This window comes from Platichthys flesus, chromosome 19 (genome assembly GCF_949316205.1).
Source record: "Platichthys flesus chromosome 19, fPlaFle2.1, whole genome shotgun sequence".
Taxonomy (NCBI): Eukaryota; Metazoa; Chordata; class Actinopteri; order Pleuronectiformes; family Pleuronectidae; genus Platichthys; species Platichthys flesus.
In genome coordinates, this window is record NC_084963.1 from 20,647,776 (window position 1) to 20,670,730 (window position 22,955).

General features: G+C 43.2%; 1 protein-coding gene across 4 annotated transcripts in view; it reads right to left on the bottom strand.

Annotated features, from left to right (window-relative positions):
* dennd1a (DENN/MADD domain containing 1A) overlaps nucleotides 1-22,955 on the bottom strand; it is an 80,523-nt gene that overhangs the window by 31,953 nt on the left and 25,615 nt on the right. For 3 of the 4 annotated variants that reach the window (XM_062413229.1, XM_062413228.1, XM_062413227.1), the window contains exons 3-8: nucleotides 22,787-22,830; nucleotides 21,577-21,626; nucleotides 13,615-13,734; nucleotides 8,535-8,604; nucleotides 7,126-7,206; nucleotides 1,690-1,743 (exon numbers count right to left, since the gene is read on the bottom strand). In XM_062413229.1, coding sequence (XP_062269213.1) covers nucleotides 1,690-1,743; nucleotides 7,126-7,206; nucleotides 8,535-8,604; nucleotides 13,615-13,734; nucleotides 21,577-21,626; nucleotides 22,787-22,830 — 419 coding nt within the window. Of the gene's footprint in view, nucleotides 1-1,689; nucleotides 1,744-7,125; nucleotides 7,207-8,534; nucleotides 8,605-13,614; nucleotides 13,735-21,576; nucleotides 21,627-22,194; nucleotides 22,572-22,786; nucleotides 22,831-22,955 lie in introns of all 4 variants that reach the window. The other variant, XM_062413230.1, reaches the window with a different exon arrangement.

A 22,955-nucleotide genomic window follows, 5' to 3' on the forward strand; every position in this document is an offset into this window, starting at 1 on the left:
GGTAAGGGGGTCTCTCCTCAGGGCCATCCAATCTCTGTACTCCCAAAGCAAGAGCTGTGTTCGGGTCCTCGGCAGCCAGTCAGTTTCGTTCTCAGTGGGTGCTGGTCTCCGCCAGGGCTGCGCCTTGTCACCAATCCTGTTTGTGATATACATGGACAGGATATCGAGGCGTAGTCGTGGTGGGGAGGGGTTGCAGTTCGGTGGTCTGAGGATCTCGTCACTGCTTTTTGCGGATGATGTGGTCCTCATTGGATCATCGGCTTGTGACCTTCAGCACTCACTGGATCGGCTGGCGGCCGAGTGTGAAGCGGCTGGGATGAGGATCAGCACCGCTAAATCTGAGGCCATGACTCTTAGCAGGAAACCGATGGATTGCTTACTCCGGGTAGTAAATGAGTCCTTAGCCCAAGTGAAGGAGTTCAAGTACCTTGGGGTCTTGTTCGCGAGTGAGGGTACTATGGAGCGTGAGATTGGCCGGAGAATCGGAGCAGCGGGGGCGGTATTGCGTTCGCTTTACCGCACCGTTGTAACGAAAAGAGAGCTGAGCCACAAGGCAAAGCTCTCGATCTACCGGTCGATCTTCGTTCCTATCCTCACCTATGGTCATGAGGGCTGGGTGATGACCGAAAGGACGAGATCGCGGGTACAAGCGGCCGAGATGAGTTTTCTCAGAAGGGTGGCTGGCGTCTCCCTTAGGGATAGGGTGAGAAGCTCAGTCATTCGTGAGGAACTCGGATTAGAGCCGCTGCTCCTTTACTTAGAAAGGAGTCAGCTGAGGTGGTTCGGGCATCTGGTAAGGATGCCCACTGGGCGCCTCCCTTGGGAGGTTTTTCAGGCACGTCCAGTGGGGAGGAGACCTCGGGGAAGACCCAGGACTAGGTGGAGAGATTATATCTCAACACTGGCCTGGGAACGCCTCGGGATCCCCCCGTCAGAGCTGGTCAATGTGGCCCGGGAAAGGGAAGTGTGGGGCCCCCTGCTTGAGCTGCTCCCCCCCGCGACCCGACCCCGGATAAGCGGATGACGATGAGTGATGAGTGAGTGAGTGAGTGTTTGATCTTAAAGGGCAGTGGTATTTGATGTAGCACAGCAGTAATTACTACTTGTCTGTGTGTAGCCACCACATAGGCATGTGATAGCATCCCAACCATGGATGGTAAAGCCATGAAAGCAAAGATCTGGACTTCGTAAATGGCTACCACTTATCTCCAGAAGCTGTACAAGTGTACATGGACTTGCTTGTGTTTCTTGAAGACATTTCACCTCTTCAGTTCTAACTGACTAATGCAAGGTTTCAGGCATTTAGGTCTGTGCCTGTGTTGAGTCATTATGTTAAACAGGCAGGTCGTCTGTGCATCCTAGTTGTATTGGACTGCATGAAGCACATTGTTCTGTTAGTGCCTTGGTGTTTTGTCCTCAATGTGAACATGCTTTTGTCGCTGAACTTGAAATGTACACATAAGTTGTGATGTTTTCCTAATGTACTACTCTTCCAATTATTTTGCTGTTGTAATTATAAAAATACTAATTTGGCTTAGAGGTAGGATTGTGATTTCCCTCAGGATCTAATGAATGACAGGAGTGTGCATACCAGGGTTATCCACAGCAGAATTTATGTTTTTCAAATGAAAATGTAATTGTATGGATTTAGCCTCACAAAGAAATATTAAAAAAAAAAACAACACTTACATTCTCAGGTATGCTTGGGAGTTCCCTCGTGTCAGGCACAGTAAAGAAGGAATGCTGGAGAAAGATTAAGTGTAAACAGTATTAATAACATGCAATGGAAACTGTCTGGAAATATGCAGCAATACACTCTCAAGAATCACTCAACTTTATCTATATACTCAATGCTTTAACCACTTGCGATGTATAAATTGACTATATCGTGACCCTCAAGTATAAATTGTAACGTGAATGTTTTAAAGGGTAGATATTATGTCCATTTCAACACAGTTGATATGGCTCCTTGGGGTCTTAATGAAATGTCTTTAACATTTTTTGGTCAAAAAAACACAAGGATCATTTAAAACAGCACCCTTTTTACCCTCTCTAAAACAGCCTACCTCAGATTGACCTGCACACACACCTTAAATCTCTCCTTAACATATTTAAGGTTCTTAAAAAAAAATTAAGTCACTGTCCTACACATATATTTCTGTGTCTGTTTGTTGTGTTTCTTCATTGAAGCTACAATTTTCTAAATACTACACCTTCTGATAAAGATGTACATTATTTAAATACATGCATTAGATATGTGTGTATACACTATAATTATATGTGTACATTTCTTCATACAGGGCATATATTCTGAGCGCACACACACACGCAAACACATCCAGTTTCACGTCTTAAATCTACCCTTAGCATTTTTAAGGTTGTTAAAATAGTTTTAAGTCACTGTCCTACACATATATTTCTGTATCTGTTTGTTGTGTTTCTTCATTGAAGCTACAACTTTTAAACTACTACACCTTCTGATAAAGATGTACATTATTTAAATACATGCATTAGATATGTGTGTATACACTATATAATTGTATGTGTATACTTATTCATAGAGGGCATATATTCTGAGCGCACACACACACACGGATCTTGGAGGGGCTACAGCTCATTAGGCTAACACTGCTGCAACTTTTGCGGAGAAATGCACTTAAAACCCCGGGTATGAGTTTATTGAGCAACGGAGATGGCAACGAGCTAATGGTGACCGGCACCGGTGCGTGCAGCTCGGGGTGCGTGGAGCAAATCTGTACCGGCCACAAAAGTTATAAGGCGCAGCTCTCTCCCCCCCCTCCTCCTCCTCCTCTTCTTCTTCGCCGCCCTGGCATCACAGGAGAGGTTGTCCGCTGAGCGAGCGCCAAAGCACGGCTACAATGCAGCCGGAGACCGGGACTGCAGTAAAGTGAGCCGTCATCTGGGAAGCTAGTCGCCACTCGGGTTTTTGTTGCGCGTCTACTAGTGCCTCATACGGTAAAGCGGTAAAGCCGTTTCACCCAACCATGCTGTTTTACCGTAAAGCCACAAGTAGACGCGCAAAACACGTTCCGGTGCTATTTTCTAACAAAGCTCAACAAACAGCTGTTTTAAGTTATACCTGCTGTTTCAACCGGGCGACACACACAGAAGCAACGACTCGGGTTAGCCTCCGAGTGAATTGTTTTCTATTAATAGGTGCTGCGTCTACCGGGCCGAAACACATACACAGAAGCAACAGATCTCTCCCCCCACCTCCCAGTCCTATGCTTCCCAGCCGGGGTTCCACATGCAATACTGCTGTAAATATGTTCACATACAGCCATTACAGAAAGTGCTGCAACTTTAAACACAAACTAACAGCAAGCTAGCGTTAGCCCGCTGCTGCTAACCATAGCGGGACACACACAGGGGACACACAGGCTGGAGATTTGTCACAGATCGATAATGATCAATGATGAAAATGAGACATACCCTGCAGACGTGGGGGACCCTGAGCTGGTGAGACGTGTCCGGCTCTTAGGTGTGTGAAGTCAGCGGGAGCATCGCCAGCCTCGCAGTGAGCCGCCCGGGTACAGCCGGGATCCAACCCGCCACCGAGCAGCCGGCTGCCGCCGAAGCTGGCCGGCAACCCGGGCACTGATTGCTATGAGGTTAACGCCAGCTAGCTTACATGTCACCTTGTCACCGTCAATTACCGAAACAAAACATCAGCTTTTCTAGTTGAAGACACTCACTGCGACACGAAACACGCACTGTCAACACTCCCCTGTCCGATGGGAGATCAGTCAGGCAGCTGCTGCTAACCGTAAACAAACTGACAGGTCCACCAGAAGCGAGCTGCTGACATGGAGCCAGCAACCCCCGACATCACATAATGAGCCCGGGCTGAGGGGGCTTGGGCATGTGACTTACCCTGACCACAGGCTCTGCTTCTCGGCCAGATCTCCGCTGCCTCCCGGGTGGGCTGCCACATGCAATACTGCTGTAAAAACTAAACAAGCAGCCATTCCAGAAAGTGCTGCAACTATAAACACAAACTAACAGCAAGCTAGCGTTAGCTCCCTGCTGCTAACCGTAAAAACAAACCGACAGGTCCACCAGAAGCAAGCTGCTGACATGGAGCCAGCAACCCGACATCACATAGCGAGCCCGGGCTGAGGGGGCTTGGGCTCGTGACTTACCCCGACTCTGCTCGGCCAGATCTCCGCCTCTCACCCTGCTCACCGGCTGGTAAGCGTCCCCCCTCGGATAGCTTCCCAGGTAACACCCGTGCTAGGCTTGTAACCCCGGTCTCCTCCTCCACCAGATCTCCGCCTCCGGGGGGGGGGGGGGGGGGCTATGCATGTAGACCGACTATGACGTCAATTCTGGTCGTATTCCCATTCGACGCACTCTATCGTATAGTTTCTTACATAGAGGAGCCACAACAAATCGCGGGAAGTTGTTTTTTTCCAGAATTTTTGGGACGGTTGACATGCCAGATACCCACATTAACATGTAGAAGCACTACAAAAGTGGATTTTTCATAATATGTCCCCTTTAAGTAGCAAAAAATTCCCTTTGAGTTTCGCTTCTCTTGCTTCTCTCTTCTCATGCCCCTCTCACAGCCGACAGTTCACTCCCAGATAATTCTGAATGGGCAAGGGAGTTAACTATTTGTATCAGGAGGGAAGAAACTCAGAGAGCATGAGATAGCAAAAGTGAACTAGGGCTTCGTTGTAGAACTGGCGGGCCCGAGCACCCGCACGTTGAAGCCTGTTGCGATTGGTGGAGAGAGCGATCGATGACCAAGCGCAAGTCTCTGCGTTGCATGCATTTTGCGCACTGCGGAAAGATAAACGCTTCACTTCCTGCTTCCGTCAAGTGATGTCGATCCTTGCCTACTAATTGCTCATTATATTCCACACTATCACTTGCACATCAAACTGAAAAATGTTATGTAAATCGAATTATAGTTGTAAAACAAAGCTTACTTCCTTTTGCCAATAAGTAGCGCCAGCACTATTATTACGCACAAACATAGATCTATGGAAGTAGGCGCTCTGATGTAGCGTGAGCAATTTTGTGTCAATTGGACAATGTTAACACAATTTAATTTTCACACTGATCAGCATGTGGCGCCATGACCCTGAAATAATATTCATGTATGGAGCACAATTGTGACCATAGGTCAGTAGTTTGGAGCCGGTTAGATAATGCAGAGTGGATTAACAAAGTACTTCCTGTTTCATGGCGAATCAGTAGGTGGTGCTATGACACTGAGGAAATATTGACAGATAGACCTGTTCAAGCTTGTACTCTTATCATGTGACAGAAGTTTAGTAGTGATAGGACAATCCACAGTGGAGTTATGAAAACATCGTGTTCTTTGGCGCAGGAAAATCCTTCGCCGCACATCAATGTTTACACGGTTTGAGGAAATGTCACAATTCTGACCTTGATCTAATGACTTGTTTGAGCTTTTTTGAGCTGTATATTGTAAAGCAGCCAGGAACATTCATCAAAGTATAAAACATGTCACTTCCTGTAGCCACTATGGGGCGCTGTGATTACAAGTCATAATTTCTGTGTAGATGTCATCAGGCCGGGACCCCTTTCTTACATGTCTAGTTTTGGTCTCGATTGGACGGTGTATGTCTGAGATACAGAAGCTCGTGTTTTGATGCTGTTTAATCAAACTTTGGCGCCACGCCACTGTCAAACGGTGTGACGAAAATTCAATCTCTAAATCAATTTTTATCTCCATCTTGTTGTGATGACACTCATCTGTATTTAAAGTTGATCTGATGAAAGCCCTGGGACAAGTAGTTCAAAGTAAAAATGTGGAATATGGCCAAAATGGCCACTAAATCCAAAATTGTGGGCTTCATGTTTGGTCTAGCATATCTATCCAAGAGACTTATTTCTTTGTCATGAAAAGACACATGTATCTATCAATTTGTAGATGTAGACCAATCGTGGTGCCGGGTCTGCCCTTTAGCGGGCACTAGTCAGTTATTTTGCCACACCTATTCCTTAAACCATCTGAATATCTTCAAGGGAGGGGACTGTTGATACACACATGTAGTTTGAGGGAGGTTGAACATTGAACATCGAAGTTTTAGGGATTTCGTGTCATGGCGAGCTGATGAACTTTGATTACACGCCATTAATAATCAGCATGATGGAAAGTCACAGTAATCTTATGGCTACATTATCAATGTCTTGAGACCCATTTGACTGGGTTTGACATGGTTTCGCAAAGTGGATGAGGAGAATTACATCCAAGTGTAAGACGTACCAAAAACAAGACATTTCCTGCTACCACAAAGCGGCGCTGGGATTTTAAGACACGATTTCGGTGTAGATGTCTTTAGGTCGCGACTCTTGTCTTACATGTCTAGTTTGGAGTCGATTGGACCAAATATGTCTGAGATACAGAAGCTCATGTTTTGATGGCGTTTCATCAAACTTTGACCTACTTTTCCGTAGGTGGCGCTGTGGAGCCATTTTGCCACGCCCATTTCCAAATACTCCAGAATACGTACATTTTCACCACTTTCTGAATTTCTGCAAACTTTAAAACTTTTTGATCACGTTGAAAAACGCTCAGAATAATTCTTACAATTTCAATAGGGCCTCTCACCATTCGGTGCTCGGGCCCTAATTATCACAGCGAGTTTATGAATTTACAAATGATGAACATGAATGGCCGTTCACTCCAGCAAAATAAGATGCTTTTTTATGTGTCTGTATGTGTGTGTTGTGAGATGTGTTCATGTGAAGCAGCAGGTCAGTGACTTTGTTGAAGAACAGTGGAAACAAACAATTAAAAAACACAGTTTCCAATATGATCCATAGCTGTTCAATGATCTGAAGGCAAGCCCCAACATTTATATTAGATTATATTATATATACATTGTGTTTTAAGCCCTAATATCTGCTGATATCTTCCGAAGAGGTGCATTCAGGGCCCGTCCGTAATTATAATGTCCGCTAGCTTAGCAACTTCCTGTGGACTATTAGGAGTTTTTTGTATTATGATATTTGTTTTAGGCCATCCCTGAAGGTTCTTAAGCCGAACTATTAGTAGAATTGTTTTTCTTTGGAAAAAATTAAGATCAATACCTGCAGTGTTTCTAGTTTAAAATGAGCCAGACTCACCACACCGAGATGAACAGGGACCCCTGGCTCAGGAATGGGTAGCACATGAAGTGATACCAGGAGCTCTTGCCATTGGCTTTCCTGAAACATATTGTAGATCCACAATCCTAGCATGGTCACATTGTCATGCAGGACACAATAACCCAACTTCAACATCAAGTAAATAACTCAAAACCACGGCTGGGTAATCGATTATTTAACGCCGACAATTATTTTATCGCGAATTAACGCAGGTTTTATTATTTATTGCATTATTGTGAAAGTCCGAATTTTATTTTGTGAAAGTCTGTTGCTGACTGCTGCGGAACCGGAAAAGAAAAGAATTGGCGAATAAACAAACATGGAGAAGGGTACGGAGCTTTTACATGGCCATTTTCATTTTAAAGTTCTTCCAGACGTTGGAGTCAACAGAACCAAGGTTATTTGTAAACAACGGCAAGAGAAGCTAACAAATGCCATAGCAAAGTGCATAGCTACAGACTGCAGGCCGGTTAGTGTTGTGGAAGACGTCGGTCTGAGCAACATTTTGAGAAACGCAACAAATGATGGCAAATGACGTCTTGAGATGGCCTCAAGATGCACCATCACACGAAGAATACACGAGTTGTATGAAAAGGAGAGGCCTGCAAAAGCGACAACTTTACAACGTGCTGTTACCTCAGAAATTGCCTGTTTTAATGATATGATTGTGGCTCAGGATTTTGTGGCCAGTTTTTCTCTTTTTCATAAGGAACAGGATAACATTAATGCCCTGTCAGTTGCAATGAGCTTTAATTTTGTATTTGCTTTGATAACATTGTTTAAGTTGAGATTTACACTGAATATTTCATTCAACTGCTACTGTATTAAAATGCTGATGTTAAAAGTGATTGCACAACAAATGTTATGGCACTTTCGTTCATACGACAGAACATTTAAAATAAAAGTGCACTATTCAATACTTTTGAATTCACTATTGGATTTTGCGTATACAAATGCGATTAATTGTGATTAATCAGGGAAATCATGGGATTAATCGTGATTAAAACTTTTTATCGTTGCCCAGCCCTAGTAAGAACACAAGTTACAAAGTATGCACAGAAAAATTTGTAGAAATCCACATTATAATTCATTCCAAATCTCTTGGTCATGTCTTCATCAGACAAAAGGCTGATTGATTATAATGCTGGGTCACTTTATTATGTTAACTTCCATAGATACATTCAAAGACTGATAGGAGTTAGTGTTGTTTATTCAATGTTGTACAAAATTTGAAAATCTATTATCAAGTTTTCCATATCTTAAGCCAACATGACAAATCAGGCCAAATACTGGAGCTAATCAAAATAACGAAACTGACTAGAAAAACTGTTCAGAACTGACCTGTTCAAAATCACATGTTTTGCAATGAGACACCTGTCACAATTTACCTGGCCTTTGATTGTGTAATCTGCAAGGATATTCAGTAGCTTGTAGAACACTTCAAACCAGGGCAGGTAGCTGAAAGAAAAAATGTGTTGTACATGTTACAAAGCTGAGCATTACACTTCTACACTTAAATCAATCAATCAATACATATTTGTATGGCCCATATTCACAATTTCTCTGATAGGGCTTTAACAAGGTTTGAAACACTCTGCCCTTAAACCTCAACAAGAGTGAGGAAAAACTACTAAACTACTACTAAACACTTGACTAATCACATATCTTACAGGTTTTTAATTTGTCAATCTTAAATCTTTAATACTCACAATCTATTTTAAGATTAACTCAGTGAGGCAACATCAGAATGTACCTGTTTAATATGTTGTAATGGAGAAGGGTATCACTGGGTTATATTTAACAATCTAAATTACTTAGTTACTATTAACAATTTTAAGATCCCTGAATTGTAATGGCTACATTTGCTTAATATAATCAACACTATGCTTGAGAGGAGTTATAGCAAATTAATAACTATTAAATATAATGCTGATACGGTCAGTGTTCTGCATCATTCTTATATTTTGGTTTATTGTTTTTAACTGAATTTTATGTATTATAAGCAAACCAGTGCAGTGCCCATTTAAAACAACTTTGTTGTTAATAAACTTGACCTGGAGCTCCTCCTTCCCTTGTCTGCCCTCGTTACCTGGCACCTGCTGACTGGCCTTTAAAAATCCTGAGAAGCTTCCAGTGCTCTCTCTCCCTCTCTCTCTCTCTGTCTGTCTTTGTAGCCAGGATCAGCAGCATTGCTATTAGCCACCACTCTATGCTTGTTGTTAACTTTATGTTACAGAACATTAGTTTTTGCATAGCTTAGTTGTTGTTTGACTCCTCTATGTTGCTTCCCTTGAGCCGGGTCATAACAATGAATAAATCAGTGTTTACAAAAATTACCCAGTCACTGCTTATGACATAAATTATAATATTAAGATACCTGATCAGTAAATCCTGGACTGCAAATTCAAAAAGATTGCAGTGACACATATACTAACATGCCTTCTATCTTAGCCAAACCTACATAAAACGAATGCAGTCTTGCCTTAAGTACTCCTTCATTTTGATTAAAATGTTTAGTTTTCATTGTGGCTGTTCGAAAGGGGTGTCAATTCATTTAAATAGTAATTTGTTGAACTGTTGAACCTCACATACTGAGTGACGTTTTAAAATTTTGTCAACCAAAAGTACTACAATCCAGTTCAGTTCAACAGCTCCACAATTTGTTATCCTCCAAAATAACCACTAAATTGAAATAACATCCTCTTAAAGAGTTTTATCGTGTGTCTGATGTATTACACTGCTGTTCAAGAATCTCAAGCCAAAATGTCTATTCTATGAGACCTGTCAGAAGGGAGGAAACTAGTGAAGGGGAAGCTATATTAGGGCTGGGTTTGTCCTTTTCTTATCCCTTTGTTTGAGACCATGCTGCGACACCAGTATTTTTGTCTGTTTGTCTTATATGATTAGAGAATGTTTAAACACAGTGCATCCCTATTTAATTTATATCTGACTTAACAGACCAAGAGATATTGTTACCAAGCAGATAGAACCATAACACAGAACCTGTAAGTAGCTTGTTTAAATTAATAGAAGCGGTGTATTGTTCTGTATTTAATTCTATTTTTTGTGAACAGGACCAAAGGAAGGCCTGAAGAATTACTTCTTAAACTAGAGGATGCATTAATATGTAAGCAACGGTTCGGACTTTAGTTGCTGTATTTATTGTTTGGCATGGAGAGATATTGAGTAGGGTTTTGTTCATGAACATAAATCATCCATTACACCATCATTCCTATGGAGGACCATACATGACTTAAGTATAAATAAATAATTAAATAAACGTATAAATAAAAAAGGAAATTAATTAATTAATACAGAAATAAATAAATAAATACGTTAATAACAACAGAAATAAATGTCTTAAATATATTTCCACATTTATTTATTTATTTCCTGATTTATTTTTAGATTTCAGTGTCCTTATGCTAATGAGAAGGCGGGCCTAACCGCAGGATTGGTCACAGGAGTGTAATGATCCTGCCCTACTACTTCTGCCTCTCAATGCTGACTGGTGTCCAGTAGCTGTTTGCAGCGTTGAGCCAGTTCACACTTAAAATTAACTAGTTCAAGTTCTGAGGGTTAGTTAAAGTTATTTTTTATTGGGATGATTCAGGTGTCAGTAGTCCTGACTGTGAGCGCCACGTCTCGTGTCTACTGAGCACAATGAGCGAGCCAAGAGGAGGAGGAAACAGAAACTCCAGCTCGGTACAAACTACCTGCAGCTTCTGCTCTGCCCATGAAGCAGCTGATCTCTGAGCAGATGTGACCAGAGAAACTCTGTTTCCACTGTTTTACAAAGTCACTGAGCGGCTGCTTCACGGTGACAAGCTCAGATCTCCCTGCTTGTGTCTCTGAGCGAGTGTGTGGCGGAGCCCCGGGACCTGTGTGTGTGTGTGTGTAGCTCAGTTGACCAATCCTGCTCGGGACCTTTCTCATTAGCATAAGGACACTGAAATCGAAAAATATATACAGTTAGGTCCATAAATATTTGGACATTGACACAATTTTCATTATTTTGGCTCTGTACACCACCACAATGGATTTGAAATTCAACAATCCAGATGAACGTTAAGTGCAGACTTTCAGCTTTAATTTGAGGGTGTTTACATCCAAATCAGGTGAACGGTGTAGGAATTACAACACATTTTATATGTGGCCCTCCCTTTTTAAGGGACCAAAAGTAATTGGACAAACTAACATAATCATAAATGTTATTGTCACTTTTAATACTTGGTTGCAAATCCTTTGCAGTCAATGACAACCTGAAGTCTGGAACCCATAGAAATCACCAGACAAAGGGTTTCGTCCCTGGTGTATTCTGCCAGGCCTCTACTGCAACTGTCTTTAGGTCCTACTTGTTCTTGGGGCATTTTCCCTTTAGTTTTGTCTTCAGCAAGTGAAATGCATGCTCAATTGGATTCAGGCAAAGTGATTGACTTGGCCATAGCAGAACATTCCACTTCTTTGCCTTAAATATTCTTTGGTTTCTTTTGCAGTATGCTTCGGGTCATTGTCCATCTTCACTGTAAAGTGCGGTCCAATGAGTTCTGAAGCATTTGGCTGATTATGAGCAGATAATATTGCACAAAACACTTCAGAATTCATCCTACTGCTTTTGTCAGCAGTCACATCCTCAATAAATACAAGGGAACCAGTACCATTGGCAGCCATACATGCCCGCGCCATAACACTATGTCCACCATGCTTCACTGATGAGATGGTATGCTTTGGATCATTAGCAGTTCCTTCCCTTCTCCATACTCTTCTCTTCCCATCACTCTTGTACAAGTTGATCTTTGTCTCATCTGTTCATAGGATGTGTTCCAGAACTGTACAGGCTCTTTTAAATGTCGTTTGGCAAACTCCAATCTGGTCTTCCTGTTTTTGAGGCTCACCAATGGTTTAAATCTTGAGGTGAACCCTCTGTATTTACTCTGGTGAAGTCTTCTCTTGATTGTTGTCTTTGACACAGATACGCCTACCTCCTGGAGAGTGTTCTTGATCTGGCCAACTGTTGTGAAGGGGTTTTTCTTCACCAGGGAAATAATTCTTCTGTCATCCACCAAAGTTGTTTTCCGTGGTCTTCCGGGTCTTTTGGTGTTGCTGAGCTCACTAGTGCATTTTTTTCTTTTTATAAATGTACCAAACAGTTGATTTGGCCACACCTAATGTTTCCGATATCTCTCTGATAGGTTTGTTTTGATTATTTAGCCTAATGATGGCTTGCTTCACTGATAGTGACAGCTCTTTGGACTTCATAATTAGAGGTGAAGGCAACAGATTCCAAAACACAAATACCTCACTTGAAATTAATTCTAGACCTTTTATTTGCTCCTTGTCAATGAAATAACGAGGAAATAACACACACCTGGCCATGGAACAGCTGAGCAGCCAATTGTCCAATTATTTTTGTCCCTTAAAAAGGGGGGTGCCACATATAAAATGTGTTGTAATTCCTACACCGTTCACTTGATTTGGATGTTAACACCCTCAAATTAAAGCTGAAAGTCTGCCCTTAAAGCACATCTTGATTGTTGCATTTCAAATCCATTGTGGTGGTGTACAGAGCCAAAATAATGAAAATTGTGTCAATGTCCAAATATTTCTTTACATATTCATCTGAGTTTTGTATGTGTATGCCACTGCTGTTTCATCATGGGATGTTATTTTTTGCTTGTTAATTTTATTTTTACATCTGTTCTATGTTACAAACGTCATTAATACGTCCACTTAATCAATCAAGGATCCCCTGCTGTTTTCTCACAAAATCTGTGTTGTGATTCAGTCCGGTGGTTCTATATAGGTCCCAATGCCAATTCCAATACCCAGCCCTAGCTGTGATAAATTGTTTTTGACTCTGTAAAGCTTGGTTCTCTGTCTAAAATACTCCCACACAACAGATGATCCTCTATGAGCCCTACCCAACTGTCCCTCAATATTTGTCTTTTTTTGATTCTCAAGATCAACAGATCCCCACAAAACTGGATAGTGATATCATCAGTGACATAATCAAAGCATTGCGTCTCGATTCAAAAAAACTATAACCACTTTTGTAGTTTATTGTTTAAAATACATGGACTAATATGTTTGATTTTCTCTAAAACAAGGAACTTAAGTAGCTCTTTCACATTTTTTCTTCTATAAAGATCCTTACTTCTGGATACCACTGGACTACCGGCTGTAAATAAACACAAACACAGACGTGGCTGTGGCTGAGGGGTAGAGCGGTCGTCCCTCAACCAGAAGGTCGGCAGTTCGATCAGCAGTCTTCCCCATCTGCATGCAGAGTGTCCTTGGGCCACTCATAGAACAATAAAGTGCTGCTAATAGATGTACTGTGTGAACGGGTGAATGGCAAACTATACTGTAAAGCGCTTAGTGTGGTAATCAAGACTAGTAAATAGCTATATAAACACACAATACACACACCATTTACACTGACAAATGAACACACAGACACACACTCACCTGAGAATGCAGTAGCAGGTGTGTGCACCTGAGGACAGTCGACAGAAGCCAAATCTCTGTTTGCTCTCAATGTCAGTCAATACAAATGTGAAGTTCTGGCCAACCTGGGTGACCGTTGGGCTGCAGAGTGAGAGAGGATCAGTCGGCAGACAGAGGGAGAAAGAGAGTAAAAAAACATTTAAATAAATCAATGTAGTTGGAAGATAGTTGTGCTGTAAAACTAAATTCTTCATTCAAAGATAATGTGTTTTTATAAATGAGAACTTGCTGTTCAGTTTGTTCATTGTGGTGATCCTGGCCTCTCTCTCCAAGATAAATAGGTGGTGTCTCTGTTTTATTTTCATGATCTTGTTCTACTTTTTCCATCCTTCTGAACTAGGAAGTAAGTTCCAGTTGAACGCAGAAACATACGGACTGGCACCTCATTTTCAAACAGTGCTAAGGATTCATATTTAAAGCATCATTGCACACAAAAGCCAAAAATGGAGTAGACCAAAAACATTTCTAAAACTGTGCGCACGCTTACCTGAAGGTAATGTTCACTTTATAAATAACAGTCAAACTGGGAATGTGGGTACGTGGATTTATGTACCATCCTCACCAGTCTAGTTTCAAGGCAGGCCACTCAACTGAGACTGCCCTCCTTTTTTTCTCTGAGCAACTTCACACTTCTATAGCAGCCTGTCCCTCATCTGTCCGTATCCTTCTTGGCCTTTCTGCTGCATTTGACACAGTGAACCACCAGATCCTTATTTCCTCCCTTCAGGACCTGGGTGTCTGAGGCTCTGCTCTCTCCCTGCTCTCATCCTAACTCAACGACCGCTCTTACCGGGTAACTTGGAGAGGACCTGTGTCTGAACCTTGTCCTCTCACTACTGGGGTCCCTCAAGGGGCCGTCGTGGGTCCCCTCCTCTTCTCTCTGTAAACCAACTCTCATGGCTCTGTCAATCACTCACATGGCTTTTCTTACCAAAGCTATGTTGAAGACCCAACTAATCCTCTCTTTTCCCCAATCTGAAACACAGGTAGCAGCATGAAGCTCTGCCTTTCTCACTGACATCTCTCAGTGGATTCTTGCTCACCACTTGACAAGACTGAACTACTTTTCCTTACAGGGAAAGGCTCTCCCACCCACGACCTGACTTTTACCTTCGACAACTCTGTGTTAGCCCCCGCCCAGACTGCTAGGAAATTGGGTGTGACGCTCGAGAGTCAACTCTCCCTTACTGTCAACATTACTGCAACAACACGTTCCTGTAGATACATGCGCACAACATCAGGAGAATCAACCCTTCTCACTCAGAAGCCGGCACAGGTTCTGGTTCAGGCCCTGGTTATCTCATGCCTAGACTTGTAACACCCTCTTGGGTGGTCTACCTGTTAGTGCCATCCGACCTCTGTAGCTCATCCAGAATGCAGCAGCTCGACTGGTCTTTAACCTACCTAAATTCACTCACACTACTCCGCCCCATGCTGCAAACGGATCGGGTGAGGTCTACATCCGGGATATGGTCTGACCTTACACCCCAGCCAGTTCACTCAGCTCTGCATCTGCCAATCGGCTTGTTCCTCCCTCACTACGAGCTAAACACTCAACAAAATCACTACTGTTGCTGTCCTTGCTCCTAAATGGTGGAATGCGCTTCCCAAAGACATCAGGATAGCCGAAATTCTACAAATCTTCCTCAGCAAACTAAAATCGGATCTCTTCCAACTAAACCTTGAATCAAACAGAGAGCCTTTCCTTGGTAATTCACTTTCTGTAATGCACCTTGATCTGGTCATTTGCATTGATTTTGAGTTCCACCTCGAGGTCGAGGCAGATGGCCCCCCTCATTGAGTATGGTTCTGCTAGAGGCATCTTCCAGTTCATGAGGGAGTTATTTTTCTCTCCACAGTCGCCAAAGTGCTTACTCATTGTGGGAGCTGTGGGTTTCTCTTTAAATAATTTTAAGGTCCTGACTTTCAATGTCAATGTAAAACAACTCACTGAGATGACTAATGCCTTGTCAAAACTCCAGCCAGACTTTGAGTCTTTTCCCACAAAGCTCATACCATGTCAAGCTGCGACTATGACCCCAGAGTACCAGGCAGAATCGCCTGGCCCATCAGCTGTGCCTGCTTTCTCAGATTTTGTCTCTTCGACCACCTGATACAGCTAGTCAGAATATGATAATTTCTCTAGGAGACCCTACAATGAATACCCTATCTGACTCTGACTTAACTTTGGTCTTCGGCTTAAACCACTGTTCTTACAGTCAAATTTAATGCTTTTTAAGACTTGTTGTAGGCCTCAATAAATGTAATTTAAGAACCCAGAATTTCATTTAAACTTATAAATTGGCTTAATAAGGTATCAGAATAATAACATTGAGTGAGGGCTACAGATATTTACTGTTTTCTTTAGGGTCTAAAACCTACAGTTTGTTCTTTTAGTTTTTAGTTCTGTCTAACATAACTTGTTATTTTTTTTGTTATTTTTAGTAAGGTACCTGGGAGAGTTTACGATTTTTGAAGGCAGCGGCAGGAATGAACCGTTTATGGCTCATGGACATGATATGGGTCTTTAATGATCCGGTTGTTGTTCTTACACCGCTGGGTGTAGAGTTCCTCCATGGATAGCAACTCTGTTCCCATGTTGTGCTGAGCAGACTTCATCACCCTCTATAAAGCCCTACGGTTCAGGGCGGTGGAGCTGCTATACCAGGCTGTGATGCAGCCAGTAAGGATACTCTCTATGGTGCACCTGTAGAAGTTGCAGAGAATCCTGGCATCCATATTGAGCATCTGCAGCCAGCGGAGGAAGAAGAGCTGCTATCTGGCAGTCTTCCTGTTGGAGCCTGTGTGGTAAGTCCAGGTCAGGTCATCACTGATGTGAACCTCGAGGAACCTGAAGTGCTCTGACTTCCTCTCTGGCTGGTGATCAGGCCTATGATGGTCGTGTCATCAGCAAATTTGATGATGGAGTTGGAGCTATGGTAGGCCACGCATTCATGCATGAACAGGGAATACAGGAGAGGACTGAGCATGCAGCCCTAGGGGGCACCAGTGTTGAGTCAGGGTGGAGGAAGTGGTGCTGCCTATTGACACAGCCTGGAGTCTGCCAATCAGGAAGTTCAGGATCCATCACAGGGGGCGATTTTGAGCCCAAGTCTCTGAGCTTGGTCACAAGCTTTAGGGGCACGATGGTATTGAACGCTGAGCTGTAGTCAATGAACAGCATTCTCACATATGTGTCCCTCTGGTTCAGGTGGGAGAGGGAAGTGTGTGGGCTGAGGGAGATGGCAGTCTACATATTTGGCCTGTAGGCAAACTCAAGTGGGTCCAGTGGGTCAGGGAGGGAAGAGGTGATGAAGGATTTGACTAATAGCACAAAACACTTCATGATGGTGTAGTTGAGTTAAAGTTAAAGTAGCTTTATTGTCAATTTCTTAACATGTTCAGAACATACAAGGAATCGATACAACGTTTCCCACTCTCCCACAGTGAGACATATAAAGTGCACAGGCACAACAGAAGACACAAGACATTTCCTAATACTAAGTAAACATACAGAATTTTTTAAGTACAGCAGCATAAGGTTCTCTAAAAGTGTAAACGTAGTGATTAAAGTGATAAAGTGCAAACAGTACAAGAGACAGTTTGTTGCAGAAGTAAACATACAGAATTTTTAAGTACAGCAGCATAAGGTTCTCTAAAAGTGTAAACGTAGTGATTTAAGTGATAAAGTGCAAACAGTACAAGAGACAGTTTGTTGCAGAAGTAAACATACAGAATTTTTAAGTACAGCAGCATAAGGTTCTCTAAAAGTGTAAACGTAGTGATTTAAGTGATAAAGTGCAAACAGTACAATAAGTACAAGAGACAGTTTGCTGCAGAGTCCTGAGTGTTTTTAGTTTAGTGGGGGGGATTTAAGCCTCCAGTCAGACTAGAGGATATGACTGGGGGGAGTGAGGGGAGAGAATTTAGCTTCCTGACAGCTTGGTGTATGAAACTATTTCCGAGTCTGGTGGTGCGGCAACGGAGACCGTGTGCGGGGTGGCTGGTGTCACTCACGATCGAGGTGGCTTTCCGGGTGAGGCGGGTGGTGTAAGTGTCTTGCACGGAAGGGAGTGGGGCACAAATGATCTTACCAGCTGTGGTGACTATGCGTTGCAGTCTCTTCCTGCTGTGTGCAGTGCAGCTACTGCCCCACACAGTGATGCAGCTGGACAGGATGCTTTCAATGGTGCCCCGGTAGAATGTTTTCAGGATGGGTATGGGAGCTCTCGCTTTCTTGAGTTTGCGGAGGAAGTAGAGGCGTCGCTGGGCTTTCTTCACCAGTGATGCAGAGTTGGTGGCCCAGGAGAGGTCCTCGCTGATGTGCACCCCCAGGAATTTGGTGCTGCTCACTCGCTCCACAGCAGCACCATCGATGGTCAGTGGGGGGTGCTCAGTGAGGCTTTTCCTGAAGTCGACCACCATCTCCTTTGTCTTGCTGACATTCAGCAGGAGGTTGTGGTCTCTGCACCAGGTGGTCAAGAGGTTGACCTCCTTCCTGTAGTGGGTCTCATCGTTCTTGGTGATGAGACCCACCAGAGTTGTGTCATCCGCAAACTTTACCATGTGATTTGTGCTGTAGGTTGATGTGCAGTCGTGAGTCAGCAGGGTGAAGAGCAGGGGACTGAGCACACATCCTTGTGGGGCCCCTGTGCTGAGTGTGATGCTGCTCGAGGTGTTGTTGCCGACCCGTACTGCTTGTGGCCTCTCACTGAGGAAGTCCAGAATCCAATTGCTAGGAGGTGTTGAGCCCCAGCTGGTCCAGTTTAGAGATGAGTTGTTGTGGGATTATGGTGTTAAACGCTGACCTAAAGTCTATGAAAAGCATTCTAACATGTGAGTCTGCTTTTTCCAGGTGTGTGAGGGCTGGGTGGAGAGCAGAGCAGATTGCGTCCTCTGTAGAACGTTTAGCCCGATATGCGAACTGAAAGGGGTCCAGGGTGGGGGGGAGGATGGACTTGATGTGAGACATGACTAGCCGTTCAAAGCACTTCATAACGATGGGGGTCAATGCTACAGGGCGATAGTCATTGAAGCAGGATGGAGCCGGTTTCTTTGGCACAGGTATGATGATGGAGGTCTTGAGATGTGATGGAACAGCAGCCTGACTCAGAGAAGTGTTGAAGATATCCGTGAAGATGTCTTTAAGCTCCTCTGCGCAGTCCCTCAGTACACGGCCTGGAATGTTGTCTGGGCCTGTTGCTTTCCTGTGGTTGATAGTGGAGAGTGCCCTCTTCACACTTTCGGCAGACAGGCACAGAACCTGGTCGGGGGGGGGGGGTTTGTGGGCTTGTGTTGTTTGTTGCTTCGAACTGTGCAAAGAAGCTGTTGAGGTCGTTAAGCAGAGAGATGTTGTCGTCGCGTCGTCGTCTGTGATGCAGGTTTGTATTCTGTGATGGTCTGGATGCCCTGCCACAGGCTGCGCGTGTCTCTGCTGTCTTTGAAGTGGCTGGTTATCTTTTTGGAGTAGTCCTGTTTTGCTCTTCTGATGCCACGGGACAGGCTGGCTCTCGCTGTTCTCAAGCCAATTCTATCCCGGGCTCTGAAGGCTTTGTCTCTGGCCCTCAGCAGCCGATGGACAGCTCCTGTCAGCCATGGCCTCTTGTTAGCCCGAGTGATGATGGTCTTTGTGTGGGTCACATCATCTGTGGATTTGCGGATGTAGGAGAGAACAGTGTCTGTAAGCTCCTCATTGTCTATGTGGTTGTTGTATGTAGCTGCTTGCTTGAACATATCCCAGTCTGTTGTCGCAAGACAGTCCTGGAGAGTACACCTTGATCCATCCGGCCACACTGTAATCTCTTTCCGGACCGGTCTTTCCACTTTCACTCTGGGCATATATGCTGGCATTAGCATGACAGTGATGTGGTCGGAAAGTCCGATGTGGGGGAGGGGGGAGGCATTGTATGCTCCTTTGTGTGCGGTATAAACCAGGTCCAAGATGTTTTTCTCCCTTGTTGGAAAATTAACATGCTGATGAAGTTTTGGTAAGATGGTTTTAAGATCAGCATGATTAAAATCTCCAGCGATGATTATAAATCCATCTGGGTGTGCAGTCTGTTGTTCGCTTATAGCCTGATAAAGTTCACAAAGTGCCGCATCCCTGTCACTGCAGCTGGAGGTTGGAGGGATATATACCGCGATTATTAAAACCGCAGTGAATTCCCTCGGCAGATAGAAAGGACGGCACTTTATGATCATGAACTCCGCCAGTGGTGAACAGTGTCTGCATACTACCACAGCGTCCTGGCACCACGCATCACGTGTGTAAACACAAACTCCTCCACCACTTTGTTTACCTCCGTTGACGAGGGCTCTGTCCGCTCTATAGCATGTTAGCTGCTCCAGATGTACAGCGGAGTCGGGATGTTATCATTAAGCCATTTTCTTTGGGGAGTGTCCCTGTACTGTCTATTGGCACTTTTAATAGCACTCAGGAGCTAGACCTCGACTTCCTGTACTCCTGATCACCTGAATATTAGGTGTGGCCAATGCTTGAAGTTTTGCATGGACATCACAATTATTCCAGAAGTTTTGTTTAGTAATGTTCTTGCAGTAATCCTAGGTACGACGTCATCGATGCATTTGCTGATGTAGCAGATGACCTCGTCCTAGTATGTGTTGATGTTGTTGTCCTAGAACATGCACCACTCTGTAGTACTGAAGCAGTTCCGAAGTGCCAGGTCTGACTGGTCAGAACACCGCTGAATGGTCCGATTACCGGTCTGTCACGTTTTAGTTTCTGCCTATAGGAAGGCAGCAAAAGAACTGAGATGGTCTGATTTGCCGAAGGGGGGTGAGGGAGGGTCTTATATGCATCCCGGAAGCAAGTGTTAACATGGTCGAGTGTGTTGTCACCACGCTTAGGACAGCTGATGTGTTGAAGGTATCTCGATAGACTTTCCTAATCCTGGTGTTGTTAAAATTTGCGGACTTGTTTCCTTTGTCGCTTCCGTTCTCCTGGAGTAAAAGGGAAACGTAGCCATAGGTATTACCATTTGTTTGCTGGTGGCGGTGAAAAAGTATTTTCAACCATCGACCTAATGTAAAGAAATTGTCATTGTGCACAGTGCAGAATAAATACCAAAAAACTGAAAAAAAAACAGAGCTGTGGGAAGCTTGCGTCACAGCAGCCGTCGTCGGCGCCATCATACACCATTGCATTCTGTTTGACAATAGAAAAAAGATTTATATTTTTTATTACCATTGTAATTTGTGTTACTATTATTATATCAATATTAGTCTACTTGTTGATTAGTCTGTTTGCTGTCCAACATTATGATCACGTCTGCCAATAAAGCTTCATTGATTATAATGCAGAGCAAGATTTACGGTCTCGAGTTCCCTTTACACTCATCTTGCGACCACACAAGAATGTTCTGATTTGCCACGGGTAGGAGTGATAAACACAGGCTACTTACCATAAGCTAACTTTAGCATATGTGCACAGCCTGTAAATGGAAGATCTGTTGGTGGTGATTTCTCTAAAACTACAGTTAAGCCTTAAGGAATATGAAAGATACATCACTGTGTCTGACTGCTACTTTCTTAATTATGCCGTTCTTTCTTTATGTTAAGATAACATAAGCGTGTAGGCATGGAGATGGCTCAGAGATAGAACTGGGGGCTGTTGGGGCAATTTGCAACTACGCTGCTGGATGTTACACACTTTCAGACATTACATTTCTCCCAACGCGGTGATGTTCTCTACGGGAGTTTTTTGGCCCGCATTGGGAGAAATAGAGGCAGGACACCATAGTAAGATATTGTAGTTTTACAATTCTTACAGTTCTGAAATCGTGATGTTCTGAAATTGCAGTTATCGTAAAAGTGGTTAACACCCAATTGTCTTATAAAATTTGCCCTACAATAAAAAAAATTGCTGTATTGTCAAGGGGTGTGTGTTTGTATGTGTGTGCGTACCTGTCCATGCCGAAGGGGAAGCAGAACTTGGGCAAGGTCTGAAGAGTTTCCTGTGACATACCGATGAAAGAAGTTAAATGTATTTATTAATAATGTAAGACATTTTTTCCAGATTCATATAAGGTCATGGTGACCTTTTCGTTTCAACACTGACATGTAATCATTTCATTTTTGAGTCCAAGTGAATTGTGCCAGGTTTTATGAAATTTCTTATGGGCAGTGTTGATAAATCAATTTCATAGAAACAAACATGAGGTCAGTTTGAGCTTGATGCTTGACCTCTGGGTCAAGTGAATGTTTGTCACAAATGTGAAAGGCATTCATATCAGGTGAGATATCAGCTTCAGTAAGCAGAAATGTGCTTTATGAGCTTAGTTTGTGAGGCTACCATGACCTTGACCTTTAGTTAATCCTTGAGTCCAAGTGAATATTTGCAAAAGAATTGAAGAAATTCCCTGATGTTATTCTTGACTTATCACATTCACGACAATGGGACAGAAACAATCTCAAAACATAATGGCTCCGGCCACTGGCTGTCGCCAGTGTGGAGGCATACACTTAAAGGGTGAATGGTAAATGGTGTGTGTGAGGCTTTACAGTAGAGCTTTTGCCATTCACCTTTCATAAAAAAAATTCGGTCGTCTTCCAACCAGAAGGTCGCCGTTTGATTCCAGTCTTCCCCATCTGCATGATGAATTGTCCTTGGGCAAGACGCTTAACCCCTCATAGAAAAAGAAAAGTGCTGCCCATAGATGCACTGTACGAGTGTGTGTGGGATGAGATAATGGCAAACTGTAAAGTGCTTTGAGTGGTCATCAAGATTAGAAAAGCGATATATAAATACAGACCATTTTAACATTTACTTATGAGAAGGGGCAATTTTGGAGTTCAGTTTACTGCAAAGGACATTCGGCATGCGGAATGTGGTAGACTGGGACCCTCTGGTTAGACGACAACCGCTCTTCCCCCTCAGGCACAGCTACCTCAGGTATCAGCTATTGTAATAAATGTTGTGATGTAAATTTATGTTATGGATAAGACAAACAAAGGAAAATGATATATATAATTTAATGGAATCACATCCAGGTTGCTTAGGTTTTCCATATGTGTAAATCAAACACAGCATACAACAGTGATTTGGTGTACATAGCAAGAACTACAGTAGGGAAGATAGTTGTGAAGAGGGCAAGAAAAATAACTTCTTTCAAACCTGGTCTGTGTAGACCTCAGGGAACTGCCTTCGCACTTTTGGCCCTGTTGTAAAAATATGAAAAGGTTATGTAGCAGTGATCAGCACAGAATGGAGCACATTCATTATATCTCTGACAAATATATACAAAATTCATATCTAGACAAGCAGGTTGGAAGTTCTAACCATT